This window comes from Hydra vulgaris, chromosome 12 (genome assembly GCF_038396675.1).
Source record: "Hydra vulgaris chromosome 12, alternate assembly HydraT2T_AEP".
In the NCBI taxonomy this organism is placed as follows: domain Eukaryota; kingdom Metazoa; phylum Cnidaria; class Hydrozoa; order Anthoathecata; family Hydridae; genus Hydra; species Hydra vulgaris.
In genome coordinates, this window is record NC_088931.1 from 69,844,413 (window position 1) to 69,862,752 (window position 18,340).

Below are 18,340 nucleotides of genomic sequence, written 5' to 3' on the forward strand. Positions count from 1 at the left end.
AACAACTATTTTCTGCTTGATTTTGTAAATAGGCAGGAAGTTTTCAAACATTTTTTACAAGTTTCAAACACTTTTACGAGTTAGGATACAATTATAACCAATATGAAACCGCTGAGGTAACGGTACTAAACAACCATTGTAAAATAGTTTTACATGTAAGTTATCATCAACTCGTATACACTTGATAACTTCTGGTAAGAAAAGCTCATTAAACAACATTTTGTAAAAAAAAATATTATGTTTTAGCATTTGGTAGCCTTTTGGGCATGAAACACCAGCAACACAATTTACTTCATGTACTAAATCATTTTTTTAAATATTCGCTACTTTGATCATTTTGGAGATTTTCTTTTCACCATTATTGTTGGTGAAGATTTTGCAATAAAACTTGGGTGTATAGCTGGTAACGGTTTTAACTTTTATTAAACGAAATCTTTTTGCCTACTTTCCATGTTTTAAATGTTTTTCTTTAAAATATTTTGCATACATAATAGATGACTTAGTTGGTATCCAAAGTTGTCTAATTACAAACTTTATCGATTTTGATCTTAAACCTTCTTTCACTGGAAATGAAAAAACCGGTACCACATCATGTTTTAAATAGTTTGAGTAACAACCAACAACCCAACATTTGTTAATCATTTTATGTCTAATACAACTTTCTCTTTTTCTTTTTTACTTTTAATTTATATAGATCATGACAATTTTATTCAAAGCCGCTCAACTGACCTATTTTTTCTGAAAAATACAGAATATTAGGCCGTATACTAATAGTGGCCATGGTCATTTTTTTTTTAGTGAACTTTGTTTATTTTCAGTACGTTTTTTAATAATTTTGATCAGTTTCGAAGTATATATTAATTTTTATGTAAATACCTTCTTCTTCAACACCCATCATAATTAATTAAAGATTTTACAGCATACAAACTCAAGTAATGCTTTCAAAAGTTGATTTTGGCCGGAAGCGTCAAGAACAAAGCATACGCAAAGTTTGAGTTCCAACTACTGTTATGACTGGAAGATCGGTGGGTGTTGTGGGCAACACTTAAAATGTTGTTATTTAAACTTTCATGATGTACTTTTACAAGACAAACTTATTTAAATTATTAACTTATAACGTTTAATCTTAAATTTTCTCGATTTTTGATCGACGTTTACATAGAAATACTCCAGTGTGCAGCGTAGCACTTTTTATTGTAAGTTTTGCCTAATGTACTATACTTTAAAGTAATAACGTGAAATTATTACATTTTACGTTATACTTTAAAGTAATAACGTGAAATTATTACATTTAACTGTAAATTTAATGAAAGAATTTAAAATGTCAAAATTAATCAAGTCTTATGACAAAATGATGTCAATGCACAGTGGGCCAGTAGGTGGACAAAATTGGAAAAATTTTAGTTGTCTAATCTTGAAAACCTACTTAATTTTAGTATCTACATATATTAGGAGAAATCTATTAATAATTTATTTATACTAAATCCCTTAGTTACCAGGACTCTAAGCATTTGAATATTGAGATTAAATAAAAAATAAAAAAAATTATAAATAAGTAATTAACGGTGACATCAACGTTGTGTTATATTTCAATTACATCTACGTTTTTGAAACAAAAAATTAGTACATGTTATTCTAGAGTATTTAGAGATAAGAAAAACCAATGTGTGAAATAAATTTGTCATAGCATGTTATCTCAGTTATACTTTGAAAATCACAGATTAAAAAAAAAAATTTCTTAAGAAACTTATTTTTTGCCGCACAATAACTAATAATTACCACAATTTGCCATGTGTTGTCTTATATTTATTTGAGCTATATGATGCTTCAATCGAGTTTTAATTGATTGCTCGTCCCCTTAAATCCCCGTCCAGATTTTATGTATGTTTTAACTTGGTTGCTATGGTACTAAATTTTGCATAGCAACAACTCATTTTTACATTAACGTTGTTTTAACAGTATTTTACTTGCGCTAAATACACAATATTGGGGGTATGTATTAAAATGAGATTCAGAATTCTTATGAGGTTAACTTTTTTTGGTTACTATGGATACCTTACTTTGCATAACATAGCAACAACATATTTTCGGTAGTTGTTAGTAATTTAATTACTAACACTGACAGTAATTTAATTACTTTTAATTTTAATTACTAACACTTGTAGTAACTTAATTACTAACAAGTATTAGTAGTCCAGGCGGCATATATATTATAACATTTTACTTTTAAATACAAAATACTTGTTACAATAATTATTTAGATATGGTTTTGTTAAACTTAGACATTCATAATTTTCTCCAAAAAAACAATCTTAGTATTTCAAAACAAAATATTACTGAAGATATATTAAAATTTATTCAGCCAAAATTTGCTGATTTTAAAGACGTTGATTTTAGACATGCTGTTCAACGATTTGTTTACTTGTATAAAAAAAAGTGGAAATCTGCAAACTATAATGTGAAAAATTTTGAAAAGAAGTTTGTGAACTGGCTTAATGAATATTTAATTGTCAGAAAAAAAGACAATGAACCAACTGCAAGTAGACGTGGTCGAAAACCAGTTGCATTTGATAATAGTTCTAATAAAACTAAAAAACGGCGTGTATCTTGTTTAATTGAATCTCATTCATCCAATGAATTATTTTTTGCTGCTAATAAAAAATTTAGAGATGAATCTGTTGTTATTGCTGCCAAGAATGTTTTAAATATATCAAATACAGATAAAGCAACTAAATATTCAGCAGACGAAGCACTGGCTTTAATAATTGATGCAAGTCTGACAGAAGCTTCCTATCAATTGATTAGAAGCGGAGCCTTGGAGAAAGAATATAACATCTACCCCGCTTACAATGATGTCAGAGATGCAAAATTGAAATGTTATCCTGCAAACATAACAGTGGAGGACTATTCAGCTTCAGTTCCTTTAAAAGATTTAATGACTCATACTTTGCAAAGAATCTGTGCAGTTCAGGAACCTGTGCTAAGGCACTTGATATTGAACGACAAAGCAATAAAAACAATGACACTAACGTGTAAGGCTGGTTTTGATGGTGCTACTGGCCAAAGCATTTATAAACAAGTTTTATCAGAACCCGACATTAACAGAGATTTAAAGCGTGAAGAATCATTATTTATTACTTGTCTTGTCCCATTGGATTTGACTGGATTTAACAACAGCAACGGTGCCTATTTGGAGAAATCAAAAGTCGTCCTCCACAGCCTATTGTAGACCCATAAGATTTGCATACAAAATGGAATCCAAGGAATCTGTGATTGAAGAAGATCAGTACATTAAAAGTGAGATAGAAAGCTTGGGTAATATTTTATTAGAGGTTTGCGGATCTTCTATTGAAGTGAATTGTATTATTGAACTTACAATGATTGATGGGAAGGTTCAAATAATATTATCTAAAAAAAATAACTCATACCAATGCTGTTCAGTGTGTGGTGTCTCTCCAAAAAATATGAATAGTCTTGATATCCTTAATATAGATTATACTAACAGAGAGTTCAAATATGGTCTTTCCAGTCTTCATGCATGGATTCGATTTTTTGAGATGTTATTGCACATTGCATATAAAAAAGAAACAAGAAAGTGGCAAGCAAGATCTAAAGAACACAAAGAAAAGGCATCTGTAGCTAAACAAAAGATTCAGACTGATTTTATGAACAAAATGGGACTTGTTGTTGATTTCCCTAAAAGTGGTGGTTCTGGAACAAGTAATGATGGCAATACCTCAAGGCGTGCTTTTGCAGCATATGAACAAACAGCTGAAATTCTGGGTATTGACCAAAACCTTATATTCAGATTTTACATTATCTTGGTAACGCTCTCTTCAGGATATGAAATAGACTGCCTAAAATTCAAGGATTATTGTTTTGACACTTTTAGACTATATGTGTCCCTTTATCCATGGTATTACATGGCTCAATCAGTTCTCAAAGTATTGATACATGGACATGACATAATTAAAAGCCTTACATTACCCATCGGACTTATGTCAGAGGAAGCTCAAGAGGCTAGAAATAAAGACTTTAAATCTTATCGCGAAAATTTCAGCCGAAAAACATCCAGAAAAGCAACAAATACTGATCTTATCAATAGACTCCTAGTTTCCAGTGATCCTGTTATTTCATCATTGCGTAAATCAACATCACACCAAACAAATCATAAAGCATTTCCTTCAGATGTTTTACAATTACTTAAACAATCTTCAAAAGATATTATTGTTTAATAATTTTTTGATGTAATTTAAAATTGATAACGTTTTCTTGCACTATTTTTTGCTTTTATTATTCCTAAAACATTATTTACCTAAATACTCAATTTTTATTCAATATAGGTGGGTCAAAAATCCGATAAGATATTCAAATATCAATTTACCACTTTGTAACTAAGGAAAGTATCCGGTAACTAAGCAATATAAGTATCCATAACAACTAAATTTAAAAAATTATCACTTTTGTAAGAAGTGTGATCTCATATTGGTACTCATGCCAAATTTAGTGAATATAGCACTTATAAAATATCTGCAGATAACAAAAGTAGGTTGTTGCTAAGCAAAATAAAGGTATCCATAGCAACGAAATAAAAAAATATTACCTTCATAAAAAGCGCAGACATCATATTAGTACTCATACTAATTTTAGTGAATATAGCTCTAATATTAAATTAGTTATGAATTTTGTCCAGTAAAAGTGCATTCTGGCCCACTGTGCAGTGGTGAAATAAAAAAAGACGAGAGTAGGGTAACAAATCTTTAATTCACTTATGATTTAAAGGCACAAGGTTCTCTGCTTTTAAATCAATGGTGAACATAAGAAAAGTAAATGTTGCATTTAATTAAAACCTAATTTACTTTGAAACTTTATTTTATTTTCTTATAAAAAAATTCTTCAATAGAAATTTATTAGTAAAAAATACATATATTTAAAAGTTGATATAAAAATATAAATTAGAAAAAAAATTTATTCCGAAACATTAAAAAGCTTAATAATTTGAAAAACGCTAAATACCGTAATATTAAAATATTAGCGTAAAACAATTAACACAGCACAACATAAAAGTATATATTAAAAAATAAAACATTTTCTTCATAAAAAAAAGTAATAAAATTTAATAATAACTCTTTATAAAATAATGTATAAATATAAAAATAGAGATCTCTTCTATATAACTAAAAACGTAAATAAAATTTCCTTTTCCATTTGAGTTCATTTAAAATTTGAATAGGAAGAAAAAGTCTCCAAATAATGTTTCACCAACTTGTAAACAAATTCATATTGAAACTGAAAACAAAATTAAATTAATACTTCATTAATTTTTTTACTGAAATACCAAATAAATGTTAGGCAATAAAAAAAGAAGAGAATTCTCTTAAACATTCATCAAAGACTTACCAAAGTTTGAACAAACTGAGGCTGTGATAATTGAGCTCTTCGCACAACTTGAAATACATCAACCAGCTCTTCTATTTGAGATTGTTCTATTGCATTGATACATGAAATAAAAGTACCGGAACGATTTACACCGTTGCTATAGAAATTAAAATAGCCAAAAACAACTTAGTTATATTAAACTACTTATTTTAAATATATAATACAAAATGTTGAAAATGTAACAAAAATATTTGAAAAAACATCACACAACAATATTACTTGCAAACAACAGCAATGGTATCATTTCCTAGACATTGCTGTGATTTTGTCACTTCACCAATCAACTGTAAAAGTAGATCAAAACTTGGCAAACAGTTCTCCGACCAAAAGCTAAACTCTAGCATGCACATGATGGTTTCCGTCTAAAATATCAGGTCGTGTCTAGGTAAATTAATTAGGTTACTCATCAGTAACCAATTTAAAAATTGTAAAAAATGTCAGCAGTGACGGTTAAGATAAAAGACAAAAAATTTTCAATATAAAAAAAAAAAAAAGGTAAGATTTACTTTGTTTAAAACTAAACTAATTCAAAATCGAACTTTTATTGCAAAACTTAAAAACAAAGTTGTTAGTTTATTTGGGGGAGTGTTTTATTAAAAGTGCGATCAGTATTAAAGGAGGAAACAATATGGAAAAACAGAAAGTGGATCTGATAGGTATGTACAAGTAAAAAAACAGTTTTTCCAAAGCAAGTTTTCCCACCAAATAACCATGTTATGCCAACAAGTTGCTGATAAAAATGCTGAAACTCATGTACTGCAAAATAACTGCTGCTTATAAGAGGAGGTGAACCAGATTTAGCAATTAACATAAAACACTAGAAATGAAAAAATCTACTAACTAAAAAATCTATTATAGCACTTATCTATAACATACTTGTGAGAACACACTGGCTATCAATTTAGTCACATTCCACATTGTACAATTGTAAGCAAATGATGCTTAATGATAGTGTTATTTCATTTTCAACAAAATATCTGACACTTGATTTTGTTGGGAAAACCAAGGAAATTTCATGCACTTGACAACTGAATCAGCATGCAAATGAAGCAAGTGTTGTAGCTATTGATCAACTTCCTGGTGGTAGAGCTTAGAACTATCAGAACTACATTACAAAGTCTGTTAATAATCTTGTCAAGTCGTTTAGTGACTTCTACCAAGTACAATACACTGGTGTATGAAGCACTTTTATTGGCAGAGAGTGACCGAGTGGCAACAAACTGCACAACATCATTAAATTAAATTTTCACCTTCAATTGTTGGATACAACATACCTGTTCTTACAAGTTTTCACTTAAAGCATTTAAGACAACAAGAGAGAAACTATTTAGAAGAGATTGCATTGCAGCAAATATTGTTTACAGCTGAAAAAAATTCGCTAAACAGAATAATAATATTATGAGTTTTAAATCCTAATAAATACAGATTTTATAATTAACATAAAAATTCTTTTATTTCACACGCTTCTTGTGCCTTCAAAATAACCTTATGTAATTTAAATATGACCTAAAGGGTTCTAATGTTAAAAAAATGTTAAATTTTTTCATTTATCATTTGTATACAATGGATCTTATTTCAAGTATTCTGTACATCCAACAACGAGGGTTGACTAGGTTGAAACGTGGTTCGATCCAACTTTGCTCCGAAGTTTATTTACTATTTCACTTGAGAATACTACTTGCCTCATGACCATGGCTCATTAATGTTAATGATATTGATCATTAAAGTTGTCATTGAGTCATAAATGTTGATGATGAGGACAATACATTTTTCTAGTCAGAAAAGTAGTCTTTTGCATGTACATTTATCTTTTGCATAAAGTTGTTAGTGTTGAGTAACTTTATTAAATCAGAATACCTAGGACAATCATTAGGCCATGATCTGATCTATATTTTTTATGTTTTCTGTTTAATTATGTTAAACATCTTTAGTTCAGTTTTATTAAAAATTAAGCTTGATGGAGGTCTACTAATACGGTGTAAGCAGTTTATAATATTAGGTAGGTTCTAAGTAGTAGTGCCACTAGAGCTTTAAGTTATGGGTGGTGCAAATTGGTATTTATAGTTACTTTATTAGGAGAAGGTAAATCATTAGCAGCAGATGGGAAATAACAACCAATTGTTGATTTCAGGTTATTTTCATCACATTCTATGTTATTACTAGTATTTATAGCTATTGTCCTCATTGGGTAGGAAAGATATTTTAAAGCTTTCAGGTGGTTGAACTATTTCTTAAATGTGGGGAGTTGCACATGATGCTAAGTTATGTGTTGATACAGTGTCAATTCTGCTATTCATATATATTTTATATGTGCATAGTGGGATGATATGGTTTCAAGCTAACTGGTTCTACCAGTGGATCTCCTTTTAATCTTAGATGATTTTTGTGGGAGATAGTATAACCAGAGTCTAATAAATTAACACCAGTTATAGTTGTGGGTTTGAAAGCCATTAGTGTTTTGTTATACAAATTTGCCATTAGTGTTTTGTTATGCAAATTTGCAGCTGTGAATAACAGTGATCTAAGAGAGGATAGAGCTGGAAGAAGTACGAATTTCCAATCAGTTTTTAACAGCTCAAAATTTATACAAAACAAAATTTAAATTAAGTCTTTTCCAAGGTCTATTAGAGGATATAAGTTGACCTGGTGGGGGTTGGAAAAACTTTTAGTCTGAACTCCCAGCATACCTGACATGTTTCTAATTTCAATAAGGCAGGGTACATTTCGTGTTTTACAGTAGTAGTTTAGTTGTGTAACTCCTGGGTGGCATAGTTTGATATTATAGTTGTTGAAGAGCACAAAAATTGATATTTGTGACGAGACATTAGAAAAGTAATCTGCAGTAAAATTTTTCAGCCCAGATTTGATTGAAATATCAAATTGATATTCAGATAGTTCTAAATGCTATCTTTCTATCTGTTAAAATATCAAATTTTAAAGCGGAAAACATGTTTCTATTGGAAAAATTAATAAATAATAATGCATTATTTTAACCAGATGTAGTTACATATAAGGTTTTTTTCAGATGTAATTACATCTGGAGGAAATTGTTCCAGATATTGTTGGACTTAGAGAAAAATTACCAGATGTAGCTTTTGATTATATGGAAACTAAAATAATATTGTAAAATAATTAGGTTACGCATCAGTAACCAATTTAAAAATTGTAAAAAATGTTAGCAGTGACGGTTAAGAAAAAAGACAGAATTTTCAATTATAAAAAAAAAAAAAAGTTAGGATTTATTTTGTTTAAAACTGAACTAATTCAAAATCGAACTTTTATTGCAAAACTTAAAAACAAAGTTGTTAGTTTAATTGAGGGATTATTTTATTAAAAGTGAGATCAGTATTAAAGGAGGACTATCTTTCGATCTGTTAAAATATCAAATTTTAAAGCAGAAAACATATTTCTATAAGAAAAATTATTAAATAATAATGCATTTTCTTAACCAGATGTAGTTACATATGAAATTTTTTTCAAATGTAATTACATCTGGAGGAAATTTTTCCAGATATTATTGGACTTTGAGAAAAATTACCAGATGTAATTACATTTTCCGAAAGATGTTGTTAGGGGTCATGAATTTTCAGATGATATTGGACAGATGTTGTTGGAGTAAAAAAAATACAAATAATCTTGGACAGATGTGTAGTGTACAGATGATCTTGGACTACTTTACAGATGTTGTTGTACAATCTTTTACCAAATTATCTAAATAGTAATTGGTATAATTAAGGTCAGTTTAGCATAATATGCAAAAAAGCTTTAAAGTTGTTCAACTGTTTAATGTTGATTGGAGTAGCATATTTTTGTAAAGCCTGAAATATTTCAGGATCTGGTTTTAACATTCTATTTTCTATTAAGTGTCCAAGGAAACAAAGTTAGGTTTAAGAAAACTTTTTTCATTCTAAAGTTATTTGCTGCTACTTTAAATGCTGTGAGGTTTCGGCCATTTTCTTCATGATTGGATCCAAATATAATAATATCATCTAAATTAGGTTAGGTTTTTTGTTTGTATTATGAGACAAGTCATCCATGATGCTTTGAAAAATGGCTAAGACATTTGTGCACTCAAATTGGATTTTTTAAATTCATACAATTTTCTATTTGCCTGAGGTACCATTATATTGGCCACAGTTCTTACCTGGTAAATTATCTGCAAGACAGATTGATCAGACATAAACCTTAGGGAAATAAATGATAGTTCAGAGCCTTTGTCAATGAGGGCTGATACTGATAATCCATTAATTGTTGGACTTTTAAAGCTTAATTTTTAATTTGTAGACTAAATTTGTAGCTGTTAGTCGAATGCTATCTTAATCTGTTACTCTCATAATGTGTTGATGCATTCTTTATGTGTGCTTTATTTGATTACTTTAGTTTTATGCTGTTGTTAAGGTTTAATTTCTTACTTAAGCAGTCGGCTGCCCAGTATTTATTTTTTCCACAGGTTTACATGTTGAGTTATGAGCATTGCCCTCGGATCTGTCATGCTGTTGGCCACCACACCAAATACAAGAGTGTTTAGTAGAAGCAAAGATAGGACAATTGCAAGTTCCATAGTTTTTGCTGTGAGTAAAAGTCTTTCAAATGAGTCACTGGATAATTATATTAGGCATTGACAAATCTTGTTACAAAATTTGTTTTTTGTGGTGGGAGTAGGAATCAATATAAATTAGGATATATCAAAGTTATTTCTGCAATCCAAATCATTTAATTGTATGACTAAGTAATTGAAAACGTTTTTTTATAGTATTTTTATCATAAGTTATCAACTGTAAAAAACAGGTATAATTCCAGACTAAAGATTTTCTTAAGCTCACTAATTACTTTCTAGAAAGCTTGGTATTTAGTAACACTAAGAAAAAACAAACAATAAATTTTCAATATATACACTTATATACACAATATTAACTATATGCATAAGAATTTATAAAATCCTAATTTCTTCATTTTTAACTTTTTATAATTAAAAGTTTCAACTACCAACAATAATTTCTTAATTATAGTTATCAAAGCACTTTGTTGAATGAAAAATTCTTAAACAAAATATTTAACAATAAAATTAAAGTGTTGGACAAAAAAACTTTTTTATGCTTTACAAAACTAGTAATAAAATAAAACCTCATGAAATTGTGGCTATGAAACTAGTTCCACAGCCACAACTTTATGAAGTTTTCTTAAGAAATCCTTGTAATAAAATTTTGTTTCTTTAACTGGACATTTTTTAACTTTTTGTTTTTTATAAAATTTTAATCATAGTTATACTAATTTAACTTTATGTAACCTATTAACCTGTTAACCTATTAACCTGTTAACCTATTAACCTGTTAACCTATTAACCTGTTAACTTATTAACCTGTTAACCTTTTTGTATTCATCAAAAAAAACTCTATTATTTTGAAAGAAATGAAACTCATCTAAAAATTACATCATTTGTTCAGATTAAAGTTAAATTTAAATGAGTATTGGCTAAAAAAGAACATAAAATTTGCAAACTTATTTCATTTTTACATCTAAAAACAACTTTTTATTGTTAACTATATAATTAAAAACATAAAAAGTAATCTATGAATATAAAACTATACCTCAGTAGAAACACTCAAGTTTCTTTTTATTATAGATTCTAACTTCTCTTCAGCAGTCAATTTTACAGTGATGCCATTAAGTTTTAAATCACAATCCGATGGATAAAATTTATAATAAGATTTTTCTTTTTGTTCATTGTGAGAGGTAAGGTATACTATAGTTGATACATTAAGTTTCTTTAAAACATCCCAAAACTCTGTGATAGTAGTTTGAAGTGGACACTGAGTTGCAATAAACGCTTTCTTTCTTTTATAACCATCAACAAAAACAGCATTCAGGTATGGTTCACTAGAAACCAATGCATCCTCTCCTATAAAAAAAATATTGTATTATAACTTCAAGATAGAGTAAAACAGTTCTAATCATAGAAAAAAAAGTAGTGTTCAATGAAACAGGTAGTGGCCAGTTTTTAATAATAACTATAAATATATGTAATTCAAATTTACTTTAAACAATTGTAAGCTAACAAATTACAGAAACATATATAAGCCATCTACATAGCCTACTCAAAGTTAACAGTCTTAAAATCTGCATTTTTGTAAACAAAACTGATTATGTTCAAGTTTATTTTAAAAATTGTCTTTGTTTATTGTGCATCTATTTAAAAAATCTATATCAAATCTAATAAGTAAAGTTCAAACAACATGTTGAACCTTACTTATTGGACCGTCAGTTTTTAAAATTAACTGTCATCCAACTTTCATCAACTGTCATAACTTTCATAAGTAATAATCATTATTTTGTTTTTTACTTGTGAGATTTATCACACATTTACCAACATTAAATGCTCAGAAAAACTAAACCTTTTTAATTTATGAAAACTTTGAACGGAGCAGTTGAACTGATTTAATCTATAACAAATCTGATTTAATAATAACAAATTAGCGTTGTTTTAATAAAGAAAATGATAAATATTATTCCAAAAGCGCATTGAATGAATAACTTTATTTAATATACATGGTAATTTAAATATTGGACCATAACAGAAAACTCAGTGATATATATCGATCATTTCGAAAATAATTGATGAGATAATCTTATTTAAATCAATAAGGCTCAGCTTTAAAGTAAGCCCACAATAAATAATAAATAAAACCATAATTTGCAAGATAAAAAAATGATTTAAGAAGATATGATAAAATTAAAATCATTATAGATCTTAATGTATTTAGATATGCACATATGTATCAATTATTGAATATTTAGATATGCACATATGTATCACTTCTTTCAAATAAAAATCCAGATGTCCATCGGGATTTTTATTTGAAAGAATTGATACATATGTGCATATCTAAATATATTCTGAGGAAGAATAAGTTACTCCTAACATTCAGAGTATGAAGACTTTTATCCTAAAAATTCCAGTACCGTTACCTAAATGATTTCAAAAATGTAGTGTTTACAAAATGTCAGATACCAGTATGTTAATTTTGCATGAAGTTTGCAGACAAGGTTTCAAAAAGTATATTATCAGAATTGAATAACTGTTTCTTTATACAGGGTTCCCACTATTAAAACTGGGGCTAAAATTAAGGATTTTAAGGAGATTTAAGGAGATATTTTCCTAATATTTAAGAAGATTCGGTCGCGAACGACAATTTTTTGAAGGAAAATTAAGGAGAATTAAGGAGAAAACAATTATATTAAAAACAGAATATTTCTTTTTTCTATAAATTTTAAATATAAATAGATAAACTATTATAAATGAATATATATATATATATATATATATATATATATATATATATATATATATATATATATATATATATATATATATATATATATATATATATATATGTATATATATATATGTATATATATATATATGTATATATATATATGTATATACATATATATACATAAATATATATATATATATATATATATACATATATATATATATATATATATATATATATATATATATATATATATTTATATATATATATCATCGTCGTCAACATATAAGTTCATTTTTTTTTCCAACAAATTTTTTTTTTAACATATAGCTTCTCCAGTAACTCTTGTTTTTTGTAAATGGCTCTTTTTAATGCATTAAATTATGATATATCAGCGTTAATGGCATCTAAATGGAAAAGGAGTCATTAAATAATGACATTACATTTAAACTAAAAATATAAACTAAAAAAACATTTATATTCAAGGCACAAACCTAAGGCTATTCATTTTTCAGCACGGAATCCAGTTTCATCAGATGACTTCTTTAAATTCTCAATTATAAGATAATGTCTGTCAAATTTAAGTATTGACAATTTCAATATCTTCCATAACTTTTCCTTTTGCTTCCATTTTCAATGTTTTTTCTATAGACAGGGCTTTTGAATATTGATCATCAAAATACTACTTTCTTTGTTTGCAGTAATCTAATTAATCTTTTTTTATTTCAACTTCATGAGCCATGAACCCATGAAATGTGAGGTAATCTTGGATTGAACATAAAGAGATTATAGTGTCTGGGACATATTGTCATCGATCAGACTTTTGTTGCTGCTAAAACCACATTCAACTTGAGCTTGTCCGTGCGATAAAATGAGGACAATTTTGAAAATGTGCTGTAGATTTGCATACATCTTTAAATCAGTGTATTCCCACAAAAAGTAGTCTAAACAATCCATATCTTTATCAAAAGTCAAAAATACTTTTGTTATCAACGACCACACTTTTACAGAATATTCTTTCTTAGCTAAATCACCAACAGAAGCTCTAATTTTCTTGAAAGTAACAAGCTTCATCAACAGTTTACCAAAAAAATAATCACACTTTTCTGTGATATTCAACCATAAATGATGGAGAAATACACACCAGACAGCAAGCAACCAGTGAAGACAAAGGGCTTTTCCCAATAATATGAGTTCACATTGAGACACGAAAATTACTTATTTCCTTTTTGAACTTGTCAATTTGAACATCAGTAATCTTTGTCTAACTCTTGAGTTGCTGCAGATAATACTTCAATGAAAAACTAACATTAATCTTGCTGGTTGAAAGCCGGTTTGTGTAATTAAACAAATCTATTTTTAACAAAGACGTTGTAGTTTTGTCATTTAAAAGAAACATCTAACCGAATGAACTTCGCATAAAAGTTGCGTAGTAGTTCTTCAAGAGTCACCACCAGAAAAGGAGTCATTGGTTTATCAGTTTGAAAAAAAACTTAAAGAAAAAAAAATAGCAAGATTGAAAATAACATTTTGTGATTTTTTCTCAAAATTTTAAAAATAATATGAAAAGAATATCTCAGAATATTTCTATACTTTTCTAATAAAATAAAATATATTACATAAAAAGCAATAAAATTGCATCTGGATTTATACCCATGCCTGCTAATGAGAACGACTTAAAACAAACTTTGCATCTTGCAAGGCTGGTATATTTATCTTTCTGAAAACAAGAAGTGTAACTATCATTATTTAACCAAAAATTCCGGAAACTACTTTTATATTTAGGCATCTAAAGGTAATTAGTGAAAAAAATATAACAATCTTTTTAATATAAAGTTTGTTTAATATCTTGCTAATGGTTTTTTCCCTAAAGTATATATATTTAGTTGTAATTAAGTATGTATATATATATATATATATATATATATATATATATATATATATATATATATATATATATATATATATATATATATATATATATATATATATATATACACATATATATATAAAACAAAAGTATAGGATTTTTACTTATCAAAGAAATAACTATATGCTTCTCTATAGATACGTATAATCCATTTGCTAATAAAATTTCCTAGATGATAAAAAAAAAAGAAAGTAAGGAGAAATTAAGGAGAGCAGTCAAATTTTTACTTTTTTTAAGGTTATTTAAGGACTTTTGAGGAGTTTTTTTTTTTTTAAGGATATTTAAGGTTTTTAAGGAGGAGTGGGAACCCCGTTATAAACCACAAGTCTAATCTACACCAATGAAATAATTAGATTTTTTCTGAGGCAAAAATACACATCAAATCAGGCATAAACTTTGATATTTTTGTAGAAGAGTTTCCACTTTTTTCATTATCTTAAAATCATTTTCAAAAAGTGGTATTTATCTAATATCAGAACTGCATTTGGAAAATATGATAATGCTGACTGGGCGGTTTTAGTTGATGAAATTGATTTACAAAAGGGTGAGTAAAATTACTTACAAATTAACAATTTTTTAAATTCAAAACAGATTGTATTTCCACATTTCGATTTCTTTGAGTTTGAAGATATTATTTATGTTGAAGTTGGTAAAATTTTGAGGAGTTTATTGCATAATGTCTATGAAAAAGATGAATTGGTTCCTGCTAAACTAAAAAAACTTTTAAAATAAACACTTAAACTTTACATCCAAGCAACAGCATTTGCATTAATTAAAATACTAAAAGTGTTTTAATTAATGCAAACTTGCACTACAAGTCTGATAGAAAGTTTGCTTTTAGAAAAATAAAAGGATGTTTTAACTAGATTTCAAGCTAATCTGAAGCTAATTGGAAACTTATTTCAGTAAATATTGTTAAATGGGCGGTGACAGATTTTTAGTCAGTTTACATAAAGTTCAAAGCTCTAAAAAGATATTATGTATGAAATCCTAAACTAAAGCCAATATAAATAGTTAGATAATCTGATATAAGTATTGAAAAAATAACCTTTATATGAAATTGTAAAAACTTAGCAATTACGATTAAAAAGTTGCCATCAATATGACTACATCACAAAAAAGATTGTAGATTATTCTAACTTTGCTGATATCATTAAATTTTAATCAAGTCTCAACAGAGTATTTTGAAATTTTGTCACGTGTTGGTTTAACAAAACCTTCTTAAGCATTAGCTAACTATGTTTGTAAAGAGTTTATAATTTTAAACATAGTAAAGAATTTATTATTAAGGTATTCCCTCAATAGAAAAAGTGCATCCTTGTTGATAATTAAAATATATCAAGCAGCTGAAAAAAGCTTTGTGTCAGGCCCGCAGGAACAAAATTATATGAGAGGGGGGGGGGGGCAATGCTGGATTAAGGGGCCCTGAAATAGTTTTAAGGTCCTTTTTTTTTTTTTAAGTCAACACAACATAGTTTATATATTGTTTTTAGTGAAGATTTTGTGACATAAAGGCATTGTTTTTTTTATCCGTAAATTTATGTATCAGTACATTTTTAAAAAGAAATTTGGATCATAGGTCAATAACACATTCCTGTTAAAACACGTTTGTTGTTTGTATCAATAATTCTTAACAATTGATACAAACTTTGTAGAGCAAAGAATAATAATGGCTAAAATTATAAAAATAAAATGGCACAACATTCATTTTATATAGTGCGGTTTTTTTAAATTTCAAAACGCTACAAAAAAAACTTAAATATAGGAATAGCCGTTTATTTTTTAGGCAAAAATGCAAAATATAAGATTATGTACTTTAAGTAGGCGATAGTCATAAATAAGGTTTGTTTAAACCTAGAATATAATTATTCATATTAAATAAAAAATAAAATTGAAGTTCTAATGTCATAACTTACGTGGTAAAATGTGAGGGTATCTATTTTTTTGCAAATTTTTATTCAGCTTTGCTGTTTTAAAACAACAACTTTCTTGAACTGGAGCAATACTTTTAAGAATTTTTAACTCTTCCTCAATAAGTGTTTTTCCTGTGGAAGAATCTTTTTTGAGTAGTTTGTTAAGAGTAGTTGGAAAATTTGAAATTGAAATACCAGTTTGACCACATGTTACTGCTTCATAAATTACATCATAAACAAATATGTACTGCTCTTTTGATTGGATCATTTGCATTCTGTCTTGGCGAATAGCTTCAAAGTAATTGAAAATATCAACTTTTTGTTCTGTGTTGATTAATCGCAACATTTCATCGACTATAATAAAAGTACCTGTGCGACCAACTCCAGCACTGCAGTGCACAACAGTTAGAGATTTATCAGAATACGGCACCAAACATCGGAATCGATGGCAAAAGTTTAGTAACATTGTTGGGTATTCAGGGCAACCATAATCAGGCCATGATGTAAACTGCATATGAATGAAATGATGATTGATTTCCTTAAAATTTAAAGAAATATAACGAATAATATAATCAGCAAAGTTTTCTGTTTTCGTAACACAAACATTAATACCACCATATTCTTCATTACTTTCTGGCCAATATTCAGCAGATTTTATTTTACCTTTTTCAATTAGATTAGTAAGCATTACAATAGCTCTAGGCTTTTTATGAAATACCATTTGCCAGAAATCAACAATAGTCTCATTAATAGGAGCCTGGGTTGCAATGTAAGTTACTTTTTGAGAGTAGGAGTGTATGTAATTTGCATTAATATAAGTGTTTTTATAATTAGTAAAATCTGGAACTAGTTTGACCAGTGAGTGATCATATGGTAGAACATTTGCATACCTATTTTTCTGAGGGTATTTTGTAGCCTCATTGTAGGTATATATTTTGTTTTCAGGAACACTCTCAAACTGTGTAATCAGTTCTATGCTATCTTTTTTTTTGACATCCAAGTAAAAATTAATGAACTCTTTCACTGTTACTGGTGGCCATTTCTGAATAGTATCTAAGTTGCCATACCATTCTGTCTCGTTTAGAGTAAAGTCTAATAAAAAAATATATAAAGATAAGTTAACCTCAAACATAAGTAACAGATACAAACCATAATTTACACCTTACTATAAACCTTACCTTGAAATGATTTTTGGATACTTATATCATCCATTTCTTGAGAAAACACCAATTTATCATTATCAACATTTTTTCTTCTCCTAAAACTAGTAGTAGTGAAAAAAAAAAAATTAAATTCTTTTATAAACTAAAATATAAAAATAAATTCAACTCTAAATTTAACCATGTGTCAAAAATTTTTAACTACTATTATATTTTTTATAATTGCTTGTATTTTGAGTATAAAAATTTAATTGTATTTAAAATAAATATAATTAAAATGTGATGTTTATGTAATATAGTTATAATATCTGGATATATTAATATGTAATGTTTCAAAACCAAAATGAAATATAAGTTTGAAAGTTTTATTTTTCAAAATAATTTTTTTCTACTGAATATATGTATAGAATGAGCACTAACAAAAACCTAAGCAACATTTAACAATTAACCATTTATGATATACCAAAGTAGCAATGCATGTATATAAGTTGTTACCTGATACACAACTACAAATGGATGACTTGGAAATAGAAGGACTTTCTAGCTAATATTTAACTAGTTTTTAATATATTTAGATTATTATTAGGCGTGGATATAGCAAGAGGAGCTGTTAACTGAGCTTTG

General features: G+C 27.7%; 1 protein-coding gene across 1 annotated transcript in view; it reads right to left on the reverse strand.

The window, feature by feature from the left end:
• Positions 1-4,854: 4,854 nt before the first annotated feature.
• Positions 4,855-18,340, reverse strand: part of LOC136088969 (receptor-type tyrosine-protein phosphatase alpha-like) — a 107,205-nt gene continuing 93,719 nt past the window's right edge. The window contains exons 15-20 of the mRNA XM_065814260.1: positions 17,735-17,820; positions 16,560-17,648; positions 11,028-11,338; positions 5,659-5,801; positions 5,401-5,536; positions 4,855-5,289 (exon numbers count right to left, since the gene is read on the reverse strand). Coding sequence (XP_065670332.1) covers positions 5,215-5,289; positions 5,401-5,536; positions 5,659-5,801; positions 11,028-11,338; positions 16,560-17,648; positions 17,735-17,820 — 1,840 coding nt within the window. The 3' untranslated portion in view covers positions 4,855-5,214. The remainder of the gene's footprint in view (positions 5,290-5,400; positions 5,537-5,658; positions 5,802-11,027; positions 11,339-16,559; positions 17,649-17,734; positions 17,821-18,340) is intronic.